At 37.1% G+C, this 19,709-nt stretch overlaps 1 protein-coding gene across 4 annotated transcripts in view; it reads right to left on the bottom strand.

The window, feature by feature from the left end:
• PARP4 (poly(ADP-ribose) polymerase family member 4) overlaps window positions 1-19,709 on the bottom strand; it is a 42,923-nt gene that overhangs the window by 928 nt on the left and 22,286 nt on the right. For 3 of the 4 annotated variants that reach the window (XM_042867418.1, XM_042867420.1, XM_042867421.1), the window contains 15 exons: window positions 17,789-17,870; window positions 17,239-17,376; window positions 16,468-16,663; window positions 16,170-16,240; window positions 14,357-14,544; window positions 11,801-11,900; window positions 10,363-10,533; window positions 9,898-9,978; window positions 8,012-8,092; window positions 6,952-7,047; window positions 5,978-6,130; window positions 4,367-4,972; window positions 3,754-3,855; window positions 1,827-1,929; window positions 774-906 (listed from right to left, as the gene is read on the bottom strand). In XM_042867418.1, the coding sequence (XP_042723352.1) occupies window positions 774-906; window positions 1,827-1,929; window positions 3,754-3,855; window positions 4,367-4,972; window positions 5,978-6,130; window positions 6,952-7,047; window positions 8,012-8,092; window positions 9,898-9,978; window positions 10,363-10,533; window positions 11,801-11,900; window positions 14,357-14,544; window positions 16,170-16,240; window positions 16,468-16,663; window positions 17,239-17,376; window positions 17,789-17,870 (2,301 nt within the window). The remainder of the gene's footprint in view (window positions 1-773; window positions 907-1,826; window positions 1,930-3,753; window positions 3,856-4,366; window positions 4,973-5,977; window positions 6,131-6,951; window positions 7,048-8,011; window positions 8,093-9,897; window positions 9,979-10,362; window positions 10,534-11,800; window positions 11,901-14,356; window positions 14,545-16,169; window positions 16,241-16,467; window positions 16,664-17,238; window positions 17,377-17,788; window positions 17,871-19,709) is intronic. The other variant, XM_042867419.1, reaches the window with a different exon arrangement.

Raw genomic sequence — 19,709 nt, 5'->3', positions numbered from 1 at the left:
GCAGACTCACTGAAGGCCTATTCCTTCAGGCCTTTTCTTTTAAGACCTTTGCCTTTCCTCTGTAACAAAAAAACTTCCCACCTGACAATTATTTGCTTCACTGAGAATGAAAGGAAATTTCCAGATGCAGCAACCCTATGTTCAAAAGCTAATGGAGAACTGGGACATACAGAAGTAAGTGGGAGTTGTTAGAATGAGCTAACATCAGTATTCCCCAGGGGAAGTGGAAAGTGTGGAAGCTGTGCTGTGACCAATCATCTGCCCTAACGACTTCAGAAGTATTGTATTTTGTGGTGTACACCTGGGAAAATCAACAATGCATAAAGAAAATGTTAAAAAGGGATGAAGGCCAAGAGCCAAAAGTGTCACGAAGGGAAAGTTTGAAATGATTGATGTCTGGAAAAAGTTGAAATGGTGGAATCTCCATCCTTAAAAATCAGCTGGGCAGGATTTTGAGCGATTTATCTGAGTTAGCTCTGCTTTAAGGAACAGATGACCTGAAGAGGTCATGAATTGTTCAGTGATTCTGATAAGAGGTACAAACCTTTTCCTACTTTAAATACTTCTCAATTTTTGTATTATATTTTGCAAAATATTCTTTCTTCCAACTCACCCTCCTAAAAGAAGCTGTGTGCCACCAGTATCAACATTTCCCATTCCCTTTTCTGCAGCTACATTCTATAGCATGGTCATTTACTCTCTATAATGAGATTAATTGTTGTTAAGAAGGGTTATATTGCAATATTAAATTACAAGATTTTGTAAAAGCACACCTTGAAGCTGTTAAATTATCCAGTTTCATCAGTGATTTGAAGACTATCCCTTGCAGTTCCTTTGCACAGCGTATGAACTGTAGCACAAGAAGAGTAGCAATCAATTTCAGTAGCTTTGCTTTTCCATTTGTGCCTAAGAAAGAAGAAATGGGAAATCATTTGAATGATTTCTTGCCAGCAGAAAAGAGACTTCCTGCAAAGTGTGTCCCCGCATAGCTTTAAAAGTTTTTAAGTTCTGATGCTACCCAGTTGTTTCATGATACAGTCAGAACTATCAAGAATATTCACATTAGTGATCCAGAAAATGTAGTGCTGACTTTCAGACTCTAAGCCTGGTAATGCTTTTTTTAGGATGTCTGCAGTTTGTGTTTGCTTGGCTTCTAATCGACTTTGATTTGAATGCATGCAGGAATGGTAAATGTGAGATTTTTGTGCTCTGACGAAGCACTGTGTGCTGATAAAATACTCATATACTATTTAATTTCTCTAATAATTTACAGAGAATGAGTTGCCTTTTCGTCCCCAAGTTTTCTGGTCCGCTGCCAGCAAAGAGCACCAACTGACAGGACCAAGCAGCAGACAGAGTGTGTATAGGCAGAATGCCTACCAAATGAGCTGCAAACAGCATGTAGGGAAAAAAATTATATATTATTCATCTTATTTGAAATGTGAAAAACAGAAGCGGTCTCAGTCTCTCTCCTAGGAGAATTTCTGACTTTCCTTTCAACTTTGTTTTTTTTTTTTAAAGTAGGTATTAATACAGCAGAAATAATACCTGAAAGAAAAGAATCTGTATTGATATTCCAGCTATTTCACATCCTCCATGTACTTCTCTAGGAGATGTACTTAGCAAGCACGACATTATATTGCAAGAGAAGTTGAGATGAATATGTGTAATTAAAATCAGATGCTTCTGAAAACACAGCTAGGAGATCCACGTAAATGCTGAGCATATCTTATGGAAAGTTCCACCAGGCACACAAAGTAATCATACAGAAGGATAGGAAATGTAATACAATGCACTGCTGTTTTAATAACTGAAAAAGTATTTACCGAGTGACTGAATGCCTTTTCTAATAAGGAAATGATTAACTAAATAATCAACATCAAATTTCAAGATTTTTCCCAACTGTGGACTGAGATTCCAAGAGCCATCCTGTGGAATAAACAAAGATATGGATAAGCAAAGACTGAGAAGACTAAAATATATTTGTAAGGAACAACCTAAAACAAAGGACAAGTATTTAAAAATGTTTTTTAAAGCTTTCACAAACACAAACCACCTCTCAGTCAGCTCACTGTGATCAATTAGGTGACTCAAATATTGAACTTCAAAAATCTTTGATGTAACACCCCATGTTTCTACTTGACCTGAAAAACTGTAGTTAAGCTATGAAAAAAATCAAACAGAGCTAATTCTGAACTCGCATACAAACCATGCACAATGACAACACGGCCGCATCAGATTTATTTCAAACAAATTCCTTCAGAAAATTATTTTCAGTGTGCTCAAAAATAAGCATTTGTCTTACCCTAAAGAAGCAATAATGGATCTCTCTCCTCTAGAGGGATTGCAAAGTCTCTGTAAAGTCAGATTACTGTTTATGTTAAATATAGTATTAACAAAACCAATCCTATTTCATCTGCCTTTTCCTGCCAAAAATTAAAGAACTGATTAAAACTAGCTGTCAGTTTGCTACTCTCAGATGAGATGGAAGACAGGCTTTCGAGAGGATATTCAACCACTTATTCTTCAATGTCACTTTCAAAACTTTTGTCTGCCCTTGCAGTATGATGTCACAGATTACTATGACTGTAGAGGAATTGATAACAATTTATAGATTCATTTAAGATAATTTAGAAAACGATGCATGATTTTAAATGAATCTTTAAATATTAAACAACCAATTTATGTAAAAAGCGAGATTCTGTTAGATACTAAACTTATTCAGTGCAAAAACCTGTGAGGAACTGTTTTTCTTTCTAAAATTCAGCACTTGCAATTTTGCTTAAAAACAAAAGAAATCTTGAAGCTCACTTTGTGAGTTAAGTCAATCACAAGTCTGTTCCCCCTTGTATCCCCACGTGTGGCATTTGGTAATCGTTCAACGTGCAGAAATAATTTGATAAAAGTAACCCATCAAAAATATAGGAAAATGTGTACCTCTTCTTGCTGCTTCAGTTAGTTATACTTCCCTACTTTTGCATACAAATTGACATACTGGGTCAGAGCAAAGGGGGGTAGAACAAATCACCAATCTGAATGGCCGGTCCGTGTGGACACATGACAGGAGTTTCCACTGAGGGAACACCACAGTGGTTTCTTCACTTGGATCATATAATACATCTGGAGACCTTGATCATCACATCACCCTCTGGTTTAGTCAGCTCACCAAACTGGTGATGGTTAAGGTGGAACAGGGACTTGTCCCACTGCAGGGGGAATATTCAACGAGGCAAAACGTTACCTGCTTTGACTCCTACTTGCAGGATTCTTGGACAGCATTGGTTCAATTCTGCTTGCTTTAAATCCACCAGCCATTCAGCTGGTTTAACTATCCTGCAGAAGTTCCCACTGCACTCACTCCAATTCTCCAAACCTCAATTTGTTTTAAGTTTTTGCTTAATGAGCATTATTTGCATCTACTACTTCTGCCTGTCTTCCCCTACATGTTTTCATACACATTTTAGGAAGTCCCCAATCTGCAAACTGATGGGGGCTCTAAATCAGAGGTATATAGCTACTTTTGGCTCTAATTTTACAGTTTCTTAGGCACCCATTAATGAGTTGCCTGTGACAGCAATATAACATAACGTGACCTTGAGGTCATTATGTACTTCTTAAGACCAATTTGTAAGGGAAAAAAAGCAGATACATTTACAAAATGCTTATCTCAGGACAGGTATAAAGTAAAAATACTTTTTTCTTCTACAAGTATTTTACTTTAAGTAATGCACAAAAAGACTGTTGGTACTGTACCTGATTTTGGAGATCAAAAATTTCTTCCCAGATTACAGGAGTAAACTCAAGTTTCTGTTGGCTTCTTTCTTTCTCTGTTGTTATAAAACACCTTGGTTGTACCTGAAGAAGATAATTTTCACTCAGAATCAGAATCTTACTCTACCACCATTACCCATGCACCTACTACATCATGGTAAAAAGTAATTGCATTAAAAAGTTTTCAAAGAAACTTCTTTATAAAACAAACTTCTTTTTTTTTTAAGTTGAAATTTGAAGATTTTAAGTTCATTCTTTTCCACTTAGGAAAGTATTTGCAATTCCACAGTTAATGAGGCATTTTTTCTCCATTTAAAAGTTACCTATTAGAGCAGTGAGGAACAAGTGACAGAATTCAGACTATAACGTATTTCCCTTTAAACAGCAGTAACAGAAAAAAAACAAAAATAACGCGGTTCAGGTCTCTTGAAAGAAGTTTCATTACCACCCTTACCATGTTCTTGTTCTGCTGCACAGCCATGAACCTTGAAACAAAGGTATTTTTATGGCAGTTTTCATTAGGTGAATGCAGCTTGGATTTCAACATGATGCTCATAGCATCCTGTGTATAGAAGACTCCTGACAGAAGACTTACCAGAAGTTCAGCACTCTCAGGAAATTTCTGTTCCGAAGCTGTAGCATCGTGCAGACCTATTACCATTTTCTTCCTATACTTTGGCTTTAATTTTTTTTTTTCACAATGTTGGGGAGCAGGAGAATTGGGAGTAACTTGTCTCTCAGTGTTAGTCTTATGAGAAGAGTGTGTGCTTGTATGTGAACTTAACACAGTTAGATTCGGAATGTGATCAACAGAAGAATTATCATATTTCATTCCTCCAAAAAGACTTTGAGGAGAACAATACATGGGAAGTTCACAAAATCTCAGATGGGCACCTGAATCTGGAACTGCAGGTGTTGGAAGTAAATTTTTTTGAGTTATATAAGCTTCTCCTCCTGTGTCTAGTCCAGAGCCAGAAAATAAAGCAGTCACAGAAGATTTACATGGTAAAGATGACATTGTTCTTGAACATTTCATCATTGTGATGTCACCATCATGAAATCCATAGTCCTGTGGTGTGACTTCTTGTGAGGTGCTTTCTTGATTAACAGAAAGTTCTTCAAGTTGAAATTGAAAGCCTTCAGTTTCACACCTCTCAGTTGTGAAATAATCTGACCAAGCTTCAGAATCTTGCAGAGCTGCCTGGTTAGTAAAATTACAGGGAAATAACATAATAACAGAATTAGTAAGATATTTTCCTCTTCTTAATCAATGCAGTATTTCTTCTTATGTTGTGCATATCATTATATCCTCATTCTTACATCCAAGATGAAAGTAGTATATCAAACTAAAATTCCTACCTTATTCTACCTTACTAAGGTGAAGTTTGCCTGACAAAATACAAAGTGTTGTGCGTTATTAAGATAAAAACAATGACTATAATGATAGTTTGGATCCAAGGAAGTTCTACCATTCCTTATTATTTTACATACACAGAAGATGGATTTATACAAACTGAAACGTGAATCCTGCTTGTGCTGTCTCAAGCTGGGAAGCTCACATGATGCACTGCTATTGCTTCTAGTCCTGGCACTAGGCATCACTCAAAAGAGCCCGGCTCCCTCTTCTTTGCACCTTTGCTTCATGTTTTTATACCCATTGATAAGTTGCCTTCTTTTGAGCTTAGTTACAGTACAAACAACAGACACAATTCTAAATAATCCACAATCTCAATACTTACATTACAGACTACAGGTTAAGGCGATGTTTCTCAGTTGTTTTAAATGCACATCATGGTCACGTACAAGATAATTTAATAGACAAATAATGATTTAAGTGATTCCCCTACGAAATGTGGAGGAAACCTTTACCTGGTAAGACTTTAAGAACTAATAGAATGACACCTGCTGGCTAGTTTCCAAAGGCAAGAGCTACCATAACTAACAAACAGCCTATTTCACTAGTTCAGGATTTTCTCATCTCGTCAAAACCTTGATCTTCCTAGATGGACCCACCCTCCCCACGCACCTCTATCCAACAACCTGCTAGCAGGAGGAAAAAAAGAAAGAAGCATCCAGTGTGGAACTAATTTCTTTCTAGATAATTCAGAAATTGAAGAAATGTCATAAACAACAACTGTATCTTATCACATACAATACAGCACCACAACTGGATAATACACCAGAAATGTTAGTGACAAGAACATACATCACATGGAGGCATCCCGTAAGGTTCTGAAAATAAGACGCCGGATCCCACTGGCTTTTGTTCCCAGTTCATGTAAGGTAAAAAATCAACATCTTCTTGAGCTATAATTTCCAGGATGTTTGGAACATTAGCAGAACAAATTTCACTAGTATCCTAAAATAAAATTCATCACAGTTATAAACTTGAGAATTCTCTTCAGTCTTTGTTTAATTCTTAGTTTTGGTGGCTGTTAGACCAAAAAAATCTGCCATAACAGAGAGTGAGTTTTTTATTTGTGCATTCAAAACATACTGAAAACAGAACAAGCAGATACAGTAGAACGTTAAAAATACTCAGTGTATACCAATAAGCAGTAAATCTAACTTCTGACTTTTGACTATACTGAGGAACAATGTATTCCCAGTAAAGGAATTTCTAATACTATAGGAATACTGATACTAATGATAATTCTTAATACAATCAAGTTGTGGTTTCCTTCTGTGATTACCACCCAACACAGACTCTCCTCAAATGACTTTTGCCATACAAAACCTATTTCTTCAGTAATTCATAACCAAGGTGGCCAGTTTGCTACAGTTTGGTATTGTGACTTCCTTATGAAACTGCTCTGTGGTTATGCATGAAGAAGGATTAATAAGTGCACTTCATATGGTCTTGCTCTTTGAACAATTTGGCTTCCACAGTTCTAGCACAAACTGCAAACCCTTGTGGCAATTCCCAACAGGAATATGCTGACTGACAAGGTTTTGTTGTAAACTGAAGACGCGCAATATATGAGAAAGATAACAAAAATAGCTCACTGTATTGCAGAAGAAATAAAAATATTTTCAAAAATCATAGCTTTGTCTCTATTTCTAAACTAATAAACATTGTTCAGCTAAATGAAGATTGGTTTTGATATGTGTAAGGTTAAATAATTTAGAATCTTCTGACAGATAAGATAGAGGGAGCAAGACATTTAATAGAAAACGTACCCTCTTCTCAACCGCAATGAAGCTTGTAAACTGGGTTATAATCGAGTTCTCCAAACTGAGACGTATAATCATGTTCTTCAAGATTTGCTTCTTCATCTAGATTGTTCACGATTAAATGCAGGAGGTAGAAAAAACATAATCAGATAAAATCAACAGATGTAAGAACTGAATATAGAAACACACCAATGTACTCAAAATTGGGATATGTAAAAGGAAGAGCTTGCGAATATACTGGTCTGCCTAACTGCCTATGCCTTCTAACTTTCTCTACTCTTACCTTTGGACAGGGGCATGCATTTTCTTTAGTGAGACAACCATTCTAGGCAGCCTATTTGAGTGCTCTGTCACCCTCAAAGTAAAGATGTTTTTTCTCATGTCCAGATGGAATTTCCTGTGTTCCAGTTTTTGCCCACTGCCTTTTATCGTGTTGCTGGGCACCACTGAAAAGAGCCTGGCCCCATCCACTTGGCTCCTACCCATTAAATGTTTATAGGTGCTGATAAGATCCCCTCTCAGTTTTATCTTCTCCAGGCTGAACAGTCCCAGTCTCTCAGCCTTTCCTCCTAAGGGAGATACTTCAGGGCCCTCAACATCTCTGTGGCCCTCCACTGAACTCTCTCCAGTAGTTCTCTGTCTTTCTTGAACTGGGGAGCCCAGAACTGGACAGAGAGGAGTGCCATTGTATTCCACCCCATCCTATACAAAAGATAAGGACTTTTCCTGTACTAGTATGAACTACAGGAAACAAAAATGTTATATGCCACAGGGAAAGAAGAACCACCAACAGCGTGCCATGACAAGTATAGGTTAGGAAAAATGTACACACATTATGCTCAGAGAAGATATTCTTATAATGGGGAAGAACACAAGACGGTCTCAAAATTCTTCAAAATCTCATTTAGTGGGAAAATGTATTACTACATGGTAACCTTAACCATAAAGTGACACTGGAACTGCAACAAAAAAAGTCACATGGCAAAAAAATCTCTATTCGATTGAAACGTTTGCTATTTGACATTTAAATACACATTTTAAATTTTCTGCTTTTAGATTATCAAACCTCATGCTCTGTTTCATTCTCATGAAGAATACCATCTTCATAGTCCCTAATGAAAGCTCTTGCTGTGAGTTTGTGTAGCACCTAGAAAAGAAAACAAAGGTGATAATACTACTAATAAATATATATATATTTAAAATTCTTCCTTTTATTTACAAAATCCCCCATCAGGCAAATAGCTTCCATATGTACACAGAATCCAGTTTTCTAGGGGCAAGGTAATTCTGCATTTAACAAGCAACCATAACTTGCACCTAAGGTGTATTTTTATTTTACTTAATGTTATCAAGCTAAAAGATAATCAGGTCTTCACTTGTTGCATACATTCTCGCCAGTCAAGGATGAGAAAAAGCAAATAAATGAATGCAGAAAATTCAGGTAATTAATCTAATTTTGAAACATCCACCTAAAACAAGTAGGGAGAATTCCCTTTCTGGAAGAAAAAAAATCTCTCTCCAGTAACTGCAAATGGAACCTGGGCAATCACCTCAGACTTAAGCAGGAATATCTAGATAGCTGGGGGTAAATGAGTCCTGTGCATAAAACTACAGAATTTCGGGGAAAAGTACATTGAGTTTAACTTTCAAAGAATCATTAGGTCTACCACAATCAAGTCAGTTTTGACCTGAGGGTTTGTATGCAGAAAAGGGAAGTACTGAACTCTATTAATCAGATAGTCCTTTTTAAAATGGAACCACTCTTTCATAGGAAAGAAAAATGGTGGTTTTTTTTTTGGCTTGGTATATTAAAGGTAACAAAGAGAAAGAGCACCATGGAGGTGACATGGCAAAGTACTTTGTATTCCAGGTTTAATTGCTCAACATTCCTAGTGGCTCATTTTGGAAGAAAACAGTAGATGCTGAAGGGAGCCACTTCTTAAGATAACCTCATAAGCAAGTAGTTACTTCTGATCTTAGGTGAACTGGCAAAAGAAACAGGTAGGAATGCTCAGGGTTCATCTAAAACATCAAGAATTATTAGAAATAATGGTTTCTAATTTGGTCCTGTTTTTCAACATTTTGTCTTATCACCTGACACCTTTCAAAGCTGCATTTTTTAAACTACATCTGGAATTTGTACTACAGAATTTTTTTAAAAAACAAAAATCCTTTGTGTTAAGCAAACACATTGCTTCTACTTGCCAGTCCCACTTGTCTGTATTAGAACATATCCTGGGAAACGAGCTGTTCTAATACTGCAACCCACAGTATTAGTTTTCAAAGTGGACTACACTAAATAGGGAGCAAAATCTTTTCAATTTGAAAACAAATCAGCTCTTCAGTGGGGAAAGGATGACAGCCTTATCAGAATCAATACTGAAGGCTGACTATTCAGTTGGTTTTTAAAGCGTAGGCACCCATTAGATTAATAAATGGTTCTTTTTAGCTTGTTTGCCTTTTCAAGATTGGTGCTGTGCTTTTCTCTATATAAATTCTCTCCAGTTATTTATTTCACTGTTACTGAAGCAACTGAAAGGTTAGTAACACTTTAATGTTTTGACATTTTAAAAGATTAAAAACTAGTAAGCAGATTGTCCACATGGAAACAATTTACAACTTGAGAGAGAATGAGGCAGCATGCAGAATTCACCTGAAGAGCTGCCAATGCAAGGATAAAACTGGAGCCCAAATAAATTATCAGAATAAGAAGTAGCATCTCCTGTTTTGAAAAGTTGAAGTTTTGAGTTAGAAACCTGACATTTGTATGTAAAACAGTTTCCCTTTAAAAGCCTGAAGACTGCTGGTCTGTGCTAAAACATCAGAAGCAAAAATAAAAAAGTTACTGAAACCAGAAGTTTCAGCTCACTCAAAGAAGCACAGTGCAGCACGTTGTTGCTTAAAGCAGCTTCGCTCACTGTTGTGTGCACAGACAGTGTTGCACAAACTCACCGTTCCTGTTGTCTTCTGTAATTCAGTAGTTGACACCACAGTTTGTAGTTCTTGGTCATTTATTATCGCCCTTAAGGTGGCCTATAATGAAAAAAAACAAACAAGTTTCCTTCTCTTGTTATGTTGTGCTACCAGAACGCATGAATGCTATCCTGATTCCTGAATGTAACTCAAGTCTGTCTCTCTGCATGGCTATACTTAAAAACATTTCCCCTTACAACAAGGGGACAGTTGCAAAGAAAGGAATCCTGTATTTATCAAAGTCCAGTGACTTGAACATTAAATAAGGTATCCTTTTCCTCTCTGCACTTCACTAGGAAGACTAATAATTTAAATATTGAATTATATTTAGCAGTAAAGAAGCTAAAAGCGTGCTGGATAAAGCATGACATAATATAACACAGTACATCTTGCAATCTCTTCAGCTGTGGATTTCCATCCAGCAGTATGTATCCCAGTCTTTACCTGAGTACAGTGAGGGACAAATCCATAGACGAGAAGCCTCTCATTGGTAAACAAAGACTGTATTTGAGCAGGAGCCTGCATTGGCTTCGGTGCATTTATATCAAACTGTTGCCATTTAATAGAAACAGAACTGCATCCTGGAGAAAATATTCTAGATACTTGGCTCTGTATCTGTGTAAAGATTGAAAACAAATTAGCTCTGTTTGCTTCTAGGCTTTTAAGAGAAAATATAATCTCTTGATACAAAAATAACATATTTCCTTTTTCCTTTTCTTTTTCTTTCAATTTTTATTTTTGGTACAACTAAGGGCATGTACTTGTAAAATTGTCACCACATATTGGTAAAAGAGTCTAATGCTTTGAGGTAGTGAGGATAATCACTAAGCCATTATTGCACTGGCTTTTAAGTGAGATATGAGACTGAACTTTCTTCAGGTTGGCAAAAAATTTAGAGAATGTGGTCTGCTACACCCAGCACCTCCTGTGTGGGAACTCTGAAATGTGTGAACAGTTCTGCACATCTCTGTGTTCTGCACATCTCCATGGTCTGCTTTGGATAATTCTGCATGTATCATTCAAATGGCAGCCAGACGAGCAAAAGAATAAACTTACATTTTCAGTCCTTTCCCCTGCCAAAAACATGCCAGATACTAGCCATGCTGCAGTCCCTTCTATACTGTCACTGTTTCAGGAGGGACCAGATTCAAGGCACGGGACAGAGCTGTAGGCACAGAACTATACTGGGAAACTGAGAAGCACTGCACATGGAGTCCTAGATTGCCTGTATCTTCCAGATGTACCAACAGTCAAAAGTTTTGGCATGCAGTTGCTACAACCCTCCACATTACAGCAAGGACGATGCTGTAGATGGACTGTGAGCTATGACAGAAGTGAAACTATATTTTTCCATGCAGGGAGAGTTACTTACAAAGTTTGAAATTTCATCATCTTTTTTCCAAGTTGGGGTTATTGCACTTACAAAAAGCACAGACCTCTTTCAAAGGCGCTAGAAAAATGAACTCATGGCTTTCTTGTTTTTTTTAACATTGTTTTTAACATTCAGTGACCAGTAGGAATAGGAAAGTGGGGCAAGTACAGTGACAAATTCCTTCCCTTATCAAAGAACTTATCAATATTCCGCTGTAGCACATGTTCCTGCTGAAAACAAGGCATGCTCCTGAAACCTTTGGAACACTCAAACCAAATACTTCCCTTTCTAAATATCTATGCATTTCTATTTAAAATAAGAGAAGACTTGACAGACAAGCATTTCTCCCTCCATTTCTATCAACTGCCCCTCTTATTGTAATAAGCCCCATTAACCATGAAATGAAGAATTAGTAACTCCCATTTTGAGATACTGAAAATGTTCAGTATCAGATATTGAGATATCAGACAATGATCACATATGGAATACATTCAGCATTTGTAAGTGTACCTTTGCCTCCCAGTTATACTTTGATTTCGAGTCAAAGTATTCAAACACTCCAGCACCATACTGGGACAAAGATCTCAGCATGTGTCGATTTGCTGTGGAACTAAAGAGAAAAACAAATCTTATGTAATGTAATTACTGAATCAAATCATTAAGTCATACGATCTCTTTTCTACTTCTCATACCATTTAAGATGTCTTGGTTTTAATTTTTACTGCACGTTTTTTGAATTTAAATACTTTTAATTCCATACTTTTTTCAGGATATGGACCAACTGACAGTGACTGAGCCAATGAAGGTGCTGCTGAATTACAGATTTCCCAATAATATTTGAGGAAATTACAAGGCATATGAGTGTCTCCATATCCTAATGCAAGGATGTGAAGAGAAATTAACTAATGTCCAACACTAATAAGGATCATAAAAATGACGTTAACTAATTGATTCATCTAATTAACCTCAGTCTCAGCAGAACTGTTTAGTATGGGGACAATCATCTTACAGCTAAATCCAGAATCAATTAGGGAATCTTACTTTCTGGAAAACATAATCGATACGATAATACTTATCAGCTCTGCTCCCCAGCTCTGGCTGCTATGAAGCTATAGACAAAGAGAGCTTTAGGGAGTATTACAGGAGAACAATTAAGCAGATGAAAGTTATTGTGAGTGAGAAACAGAATATTACGTGTTGATTCTTTGTCAGACAGGTAGATTCAGTCCTGACAGCATTATAGCATTGTTTTAGAGAAACCTACTGAACTGTCACCAAATCTCCTTGAGAAAAAATTGTACAAATAGTAAGGCTATGTTTCATAACAGGAACACATAACATCTAGTGGAAGCTGTCTCTGCCCATGGCAGGGGGTTGGAACTGCATAGTCTTTGAGATCCTTTCCACCACAAATTATTTTATGATTCTATGGTTTTTTTCATTCACTTGAATTGTCACAGACAGAACTGTGATAATGATGACTATTCTGTACTAATACAGCCTTCTAAACAACTCTGTTGACACAGAAGTACCAACCATAGAGCCAACTTCTCTTTCACAACTCTTTCCCAATTCATTGTTTAACAATGAATTAACATTGAATTAACATTAACAATGAATTTAACATTAAACACAGATCCCACCTCCTGAAAGCAGACTGCTGCACATTAGCACCATCATATTTGTGTTACAGGTCTTGAGGAGCTATTAAAAGCCATGTCTCCTTAGCCTATCAGCACTGAGACAATCCATCCCCAGGCCTAATTCTGTCATTACAAGAATATGAAGGTAAATATGCTGAAAATGAACACAATATGACTGTAAGTACTTTAAAAAGGATGTTAGCATGTAAGGAGGCACGCACCATCTGCTCTTTATTGTGAGTTGATGCAAATTCTGTTATAGTTAAAACATGTGAATACACTGGAACTGTACTGGGATGCTTGGCCCATGGGCTGAGGGGTGCTTGTGCAGTGCTGTTAGAGGGCTCATGGCTGTGAGAACTGGGGAATGTTGGCAGAGCCGTGCAGAAGGTAAAAGATGTTCTAGAAGAACAGGACCCTACCATTGGTGTCCATTGGTCTCTATTTTGATGCATTCCCTCCCAAGGAATAGTAAGAAGCTAATACTATCTGACTTCTTCCCACTTATGCCTGGCAATGTGAAATACCTAGCTGTAAGTCCTTTTTTCCAAAGTCATTTCAGGTGAGTACATACCTTGCCTTTAAAAAAAAAAAAAACAACAAAACTGAACAATTGAAGTACATTACAATGAATTTCAATGAGGTTTTACTTGTTCCTGAGGTCTCTAACACAGATAGCTCATAACAAATGTTCCCAAGCTACATTCTCTCTAATATTGCCATCATTGTAGAAGATCTGAGCTAAGTTACAGTGATAGCAGTTGCTCTTGCTCCCCTCCTCCGGATTGGGAGCACACATGTAATAGAGAAATCATGTCTCCTTTCTCCTGTCTCCATTTGGGAGGAGGAAGTGTGAATTTGGATGTTTAGCAAAAAAAGTTGACACAGTCACTCCCTGATTTGCCCTGAACGACAGAAACTGGTTTGGAGTGGAGGAGGTTCATTTTCACATCATTTTGAAGTAGCTTGCATTCCAGCAGTGAAATGTACCACAGGTTTGGGAACCTAATGCTTACACTGTCTTTACAAAAGAAATGAAAATGAAATAATGAAATTGTACAACTATTAATGTTACACTGAAATTCCACTACCGAAATCATACTAAACCAAAACATGAAATGCAATGTTTTAAAGTATTAACTCTCATACTTTCTGATTTTACCTTTAAAAAGGAAAGTTGTTATAATGAGGAAAGATATGAATAGGTAAGGCTATCTGAACATAGAATTAACTTTACTGTAGGTATTTTACTCTACGTATTTTTCTTTTTGGTTATTAAAGATATGCAAACATTTCTGCATTTAATCTAAATATATATAGATCTTTAAGATAGCACCCAAGCATCTGGCACTTCCCAGCTTACTAATCTCTCACTTCAAATAAAATACCAGTGCTTTAAAAGAAAATCCAACGCGGTGCTTACCCAACACCACATGTGAATAACCTCGTATGGTGGACGTTATCTTTCACAAGCTGGAAGGTCACACTCTCATTCTGAATGTGTCCATCAGATATAAGAAGAATGTTACGATGTCCTTGAGAAGGAAATAGCAAACTTAAGTAACGCAAGCTCTTCCATAAATCAGTGTTTCCCATTGTTGCTGTAGCAGACTGAAAAGTAAAGTATTAAAATGTTAGTTTGAACTTGATTTATCTTTTCTAAAATAACACCTAGTACATAATTGATTTGTTACTTACTATATATTTATTTAACTATAAACTATTAATTATTAACTTTTATTTTGTTTCTGCTCTTCGTAATTATTAGAGGTGGAGCTTGAGGTTGATGGCATTCGGTATCTTCTCTGGTTTAAGCAATAAACATTTTTCATAGGCAAAATGCATAACAGCAATTATAAATCTTCCCAAAATTCTCAGAAATTTCAGTAATCCGTGCTTTGGGAATCTCTGGAGTTTTTATCCACATTACTGCATCCACAAGCTGTTTACAGCTCTATCTTTTAATCTGCCTATCCCACTTCTGAACTGAAGGATAATTTGCCCTCAAGTGTGACAAGAACGCTTTAGTTTTTCTTTAAAATCTGCTGATGGATCATTTGCTGGGTGTGCTATGACCATCAGAGGTGAGGAACAGCAAATCACCATTCCTATTCTCCTCTTCCTCTCTGTTTATCCTGGAAGAGATGACTGTGTAAGGATGCAACTGAAACTAAAAAAAATCAGGAAAAGTCTTTTCCTCATACAGCATGTCTTCCATATACCTGGCTATCTTTGCTTTCTCTATCTCCAGCCCTTTGTTTTGAGATGGAGTGACCAGAAGTATCTACAGCATTCAAGACACCAGAGCAACACAGATTTATACATCTACCTAAGTGTTTGCCTGTTTGCCTGCTGCTGAATGGTGGGCCCTGGTTTAAAAAGGGCTATTTAATGTGGCTCCAGCATCTCTCTACTGCAGGAAGCCCAACATCATACAGGTACAGTTAGCACCTTTTTCCCCTCTGTGTTACTTTGCATCAATCATTTGCACCTTATCATGCATTATGTTAGCATCTCAAGTATTATGCTAGCATCAAGAAGCTTTATTTACAGATGAAGAGCATACTAGAACATAGAACAAACCAAACCTGTTCATCCTAAATAGTTTACATCTGATCTTCTGATGACAAAAGCACTTTTTTTTCTCAATAAAAGTCCTCTGGCCCATCTAAATGCTGCCTTCTTTTACAAATGATAAAGCTTAACATCAGGAAGCACTTCTTTACTGTGCAGGTAACAAAGTACTGGAACAGACTAAGAAACTGTAAACTCTCCCTCCTTGGAGATTTTCAAAAGCCACCTAGACATGGTGCTGAGCAACCTGATTTAGGTTTCCCAGCTCAAGCAGAGGTTGGAGCAGATGACTTTCTTCCAGCCTCAGCCATTCTGTGATTATATGAAGTAAATAATTTCCCCTCTTCTGCTGTGGGCAGGCAACAAGAAGCATGAGCTCCAAAGGATTATTTTAGCGGGAAACATTGTAATTCTTTCCTAATACAGATACCTACTTACTTTCAAAATAACAACTTAAGCAATTACTTTAAACCGTAGTGGAATTAATATTTAGATGTGGTTGTGCTTGTTACTAGGGTAAATAATTATAAAAATTATAACATTATTTAAAAAAATCCTTAGAAGCTAGCCTAAAGAAAAGAAAAAGTTGGGTAACTTTTGTAATGATAACCATTCCTTTCCAAGAAGTGTTCTTTAGTATACAACCAAATTGATTTACTTACTGTAATAAACTCAGTTAGTGATGCCAAATCCTTGAAGGTATTCTTTGAAAATGAAGAAAATTCTGAGAAATCTGTAAACAAAGGTAGATGTTAAGAGCACTGAAATATTAATATTTATCAACGCTTGGAAACACAAGTTTAAGTTTCACGACTAGAATATCAGGATAGAAATGCATCACACTACTACATGTTCCAAGTTGCAGTGTATTAAGTTGGTTTGATAATAATGATGCACATAAAATTGAGTCGTGGCAAGTAAAAGGTGGCTTACAGTTAGGAAAGAAACAAAGAAACTCACTTGTGCCAAATTTGATTACATTTACATTTTGTCTGGAACTAAGCAGTTTTAAGGCATGTAAAGCAATCTGCTTTGCTTGCAATAGAGCTGAACCTGCCATAGAATTTGAGCAATCTAGTAAAATAATAATTTCACTGGACAGCTGCTCTTCATCAAATGCTGCTTCGAACTCTGGTTGGAATACAAGCATGCAAGCCTACAAAGAGAGAAACAAAATCAGTGCAGTGAACAAATACTTTTTCACTGGAAATGTACCCACGCATCTTCATTTTCCTCATTACGAATGAGAGCAGAATAAAGTAATATTTGAAAATTTTACCAAATATATTTCATTTACTTTAAATTCTTGAAAAGTGCAATTTTCCTGTGCTTTAGCTATACCTCAAGTTCCACATGAAAAATTGAAAACAGAATATTTTTTGTTTAATTTTACAATCCAATTCACTCGTTGGCAAACAGCATTCAGTTCTTTACTCCAATTTAAAAACAATTTACAGGTATTGTCTTCTGTTGTCATAACTGCCATCATCCACTTAAGCAGTACGGTCACATTTCTGAGAAGTACAAGCAGCAGCACAACAGTTTGTTAGAAAAACGTGTTTCAACTGAAATGTGAATGGACACTGTTGAAAATGCACCTCAACCTTCACTCCATTCCAAGGCAAAGGATAAAAGAAAATCACCAAGATTCTATTGAACACTGCCTATGGTGTCCATCTGTTTATTGTGTTTTAACATATTACCTCATAAACTATGACAGGTGTGCCATACCTCACTATTTTTGTTGGGATGCTTCTCTACCCACATTCGGGGTGCATAGGCATGAGAAATCCATATATCTAGACCAAAGCCACTGCTGTCCAAAGAACTGTTGTCTACGGTCTTAATTACAGCCTTGCATTCTGTTTTCTGGAAGAGAGGAAAAAACAGGCATAATCTCAGTTTATAACTGTACAGTGAATATGTTTTACTTGTACAAAATAAAATTGTGATTCGTGAGGATAGGGAATGAAAACAAAACATTTAATAGGGGTAGTAACAGAGATCTTTTCCAGAAAGATTATATTAATCTTTAAAGGTATAGTTGCTATTTACATACTATATTCTTTCAAACATCATTCACTTGAAGACAAACAAAACAAAAAGGATTCAAAACAACAGAATTATTCATCTGAGAAAAACAGAACCTATCAGGTTGAGGGATGAATACTGCACAAAGTCACACAAATCTTGCACACATATTTCCTAGGATTAAAGTTCCTTTTAAAATGCATGGCAGAACTTCTAAGGCAGAGGAACAGCTATAGAGAAATTAATTTACCTTTATCTTAAGTTTATGTGTCCAACTGTGTAGGCTTTCAATGCTATATGGCATCTCAATAGACATATCCAAGGAGAATCTGCTAAATAAGGAGAGTAGAAGTAAATGGTGGTCATTTGAATTACAGAATCACAAAATGCAGGGCTGGAAGGAACCTCTGGAGATCCTTCAATCCAACCCTCTCCTAAATTAGGCTTCCCTATAGCAGGAAAGCATCCAGGTTGGTTTTGAGTATCTCCAGAGATGGAAACTCCACAATCTCTCTGAGCAGCCTGTTCCAGTGTTCTGTCACTCTGACAGTAAAGCAGTTCCTTCTTGTGTTAGTATGGAACTTGCTGTGTTCCACTGTGTACCTGTTGCCTCTTGTCCTGTCACCAGGCACCACTGAAAGAGCTTGGCCTCATCCACCGAGCTCCCACTCATTAGATATTTATGAGTGTTGACAAGATGCCCTCTCAGTCTTTTCTGTAGGCTGAACAGTCTCTCAGCTCCCTCTAAGGGAGGTGCTCCAGGCCCCTAATCATCTTTGCAGCCCTCTGCTGGACTCTCCTGTGGTTCTCTGTCTTTCTTGAACTTGGGAACCCGGAACTGGACAGAGGACTCCAGTTGTGGCCTCATCAGGGCAGAGTAGAGGGGAAGGATCCCCTCCCTAGACCTGCTGGTCACGCTCTTTTTAATGCACTCCTGTATTAATGTGTGTGGTTATTCCTTCCCAGATGGAGAGGACTCTACACTTGCCCTTGTTGAAGCTCACGAGGTTCCTCTCCACCGAAATAATGATTAATCTGCATGCCAGGATGTCACTACGAGAATGAGCTATGTTTCCTGTCCTATTTAACTGTCTGGATGGGATGAAGAATTCTGAACTACTTCGACAAATTTCTGTCCGAAAGAGTTACCACGCTGATTCCCAATGGGCATTCACAGGTTAAAAGGTCAGAATGGAGAAGACGTCATTTGACATGACTGTCTGTATAATATATTATGTAATGCAACCATCTCTTCATTTTACCCAATGTTTTTATTTATCTAAAGCAAAACTTCTTAAAAGGCTATTAAACTAGCTTTCAGAGAAGGCAAGTTCATCATATTTCCCTGTGTAACTGTTTCAACAATCTTCACTGCTAAAACTATACTTATTTTTAATTCAGCTTGAACTTTCAGTCTTCTTCGTTTATTTCTGTAATGACATCAAAAGCAACTTGATAGGTGGTATCACAGAAAACAAGAAGTAGGATGCATACAAAACACAAGATAGCATATAATGTTTCATGGAAACACTTCCCAGATTGTAGCTGGAGCTCAATGTGTGTGGCCTACAGGCTGTTTTCGTTGGAGGTGATGGGTTTTTTTCTTCATTGTTTTTTTTAATTTCAGCCAGTCTGGCCTCATAAGTTTATTTTCTCTCTTCATTACTTCTTTGTTAGCACGTTTTGGGATTCCATTAGCTACTTTTGCCATATTATCACAATGGTTGTGCATTCCAGGTTGTTTACTTACCACAATGCTGGGTTACAGATAGTCACTATATTCCAGGATATAATCTCCCAAGCTGTAGGTCTGTAGGGCTACAACTATTTCCTCAGTATGTAGTTTTGCATTAGCCAGCCTTACAACACTTTTGTCGAATGAGTCCCCTTTAAAAAATACTCTTGGCTATTTGGAGTCCTAACCTTGGTGTTATTGACTGTACGATGGATTTGTGCATCCTTTGCAATGTGTACGAGCAATTATTTTCTACCTATAGTCACACCTCCATTATCCTTAAGATGCTTGTGGATAAAATGTACAGTGGGTATGCACAGTCCCAGAGCAGCTGCAGAACCAGACTGAAGCCAGAAAATATATATCACTAAGCATTATATAAATGTTTGCAGCTAACTTGAATGTCTTTGTATTGCTGATTCTAGGACCTGATTCT

The sequence above is a fragment of the Lagopus leucura genome, unplaced genomic scaffold (genome assembly GCF_019238085.1).
Source record: "Lagopus leucura isolate 7727_CA_CO unplaced genomic scaffold, USGS_WTPT01 Super-Scaffold_100001, whole genome shotgun sequence".
In the NCBI taxonomy this organism is placed as follows: Eukaryota; Metazoa; Chordata; class Aves; order Galliformes; family Phasianidae; genus Lagopus; species Lagopus leucura.
Note: the sequence above shows the minus strand (reverse complement) of the source record. Positions and strands in the feature narration are given on the sequence as shown.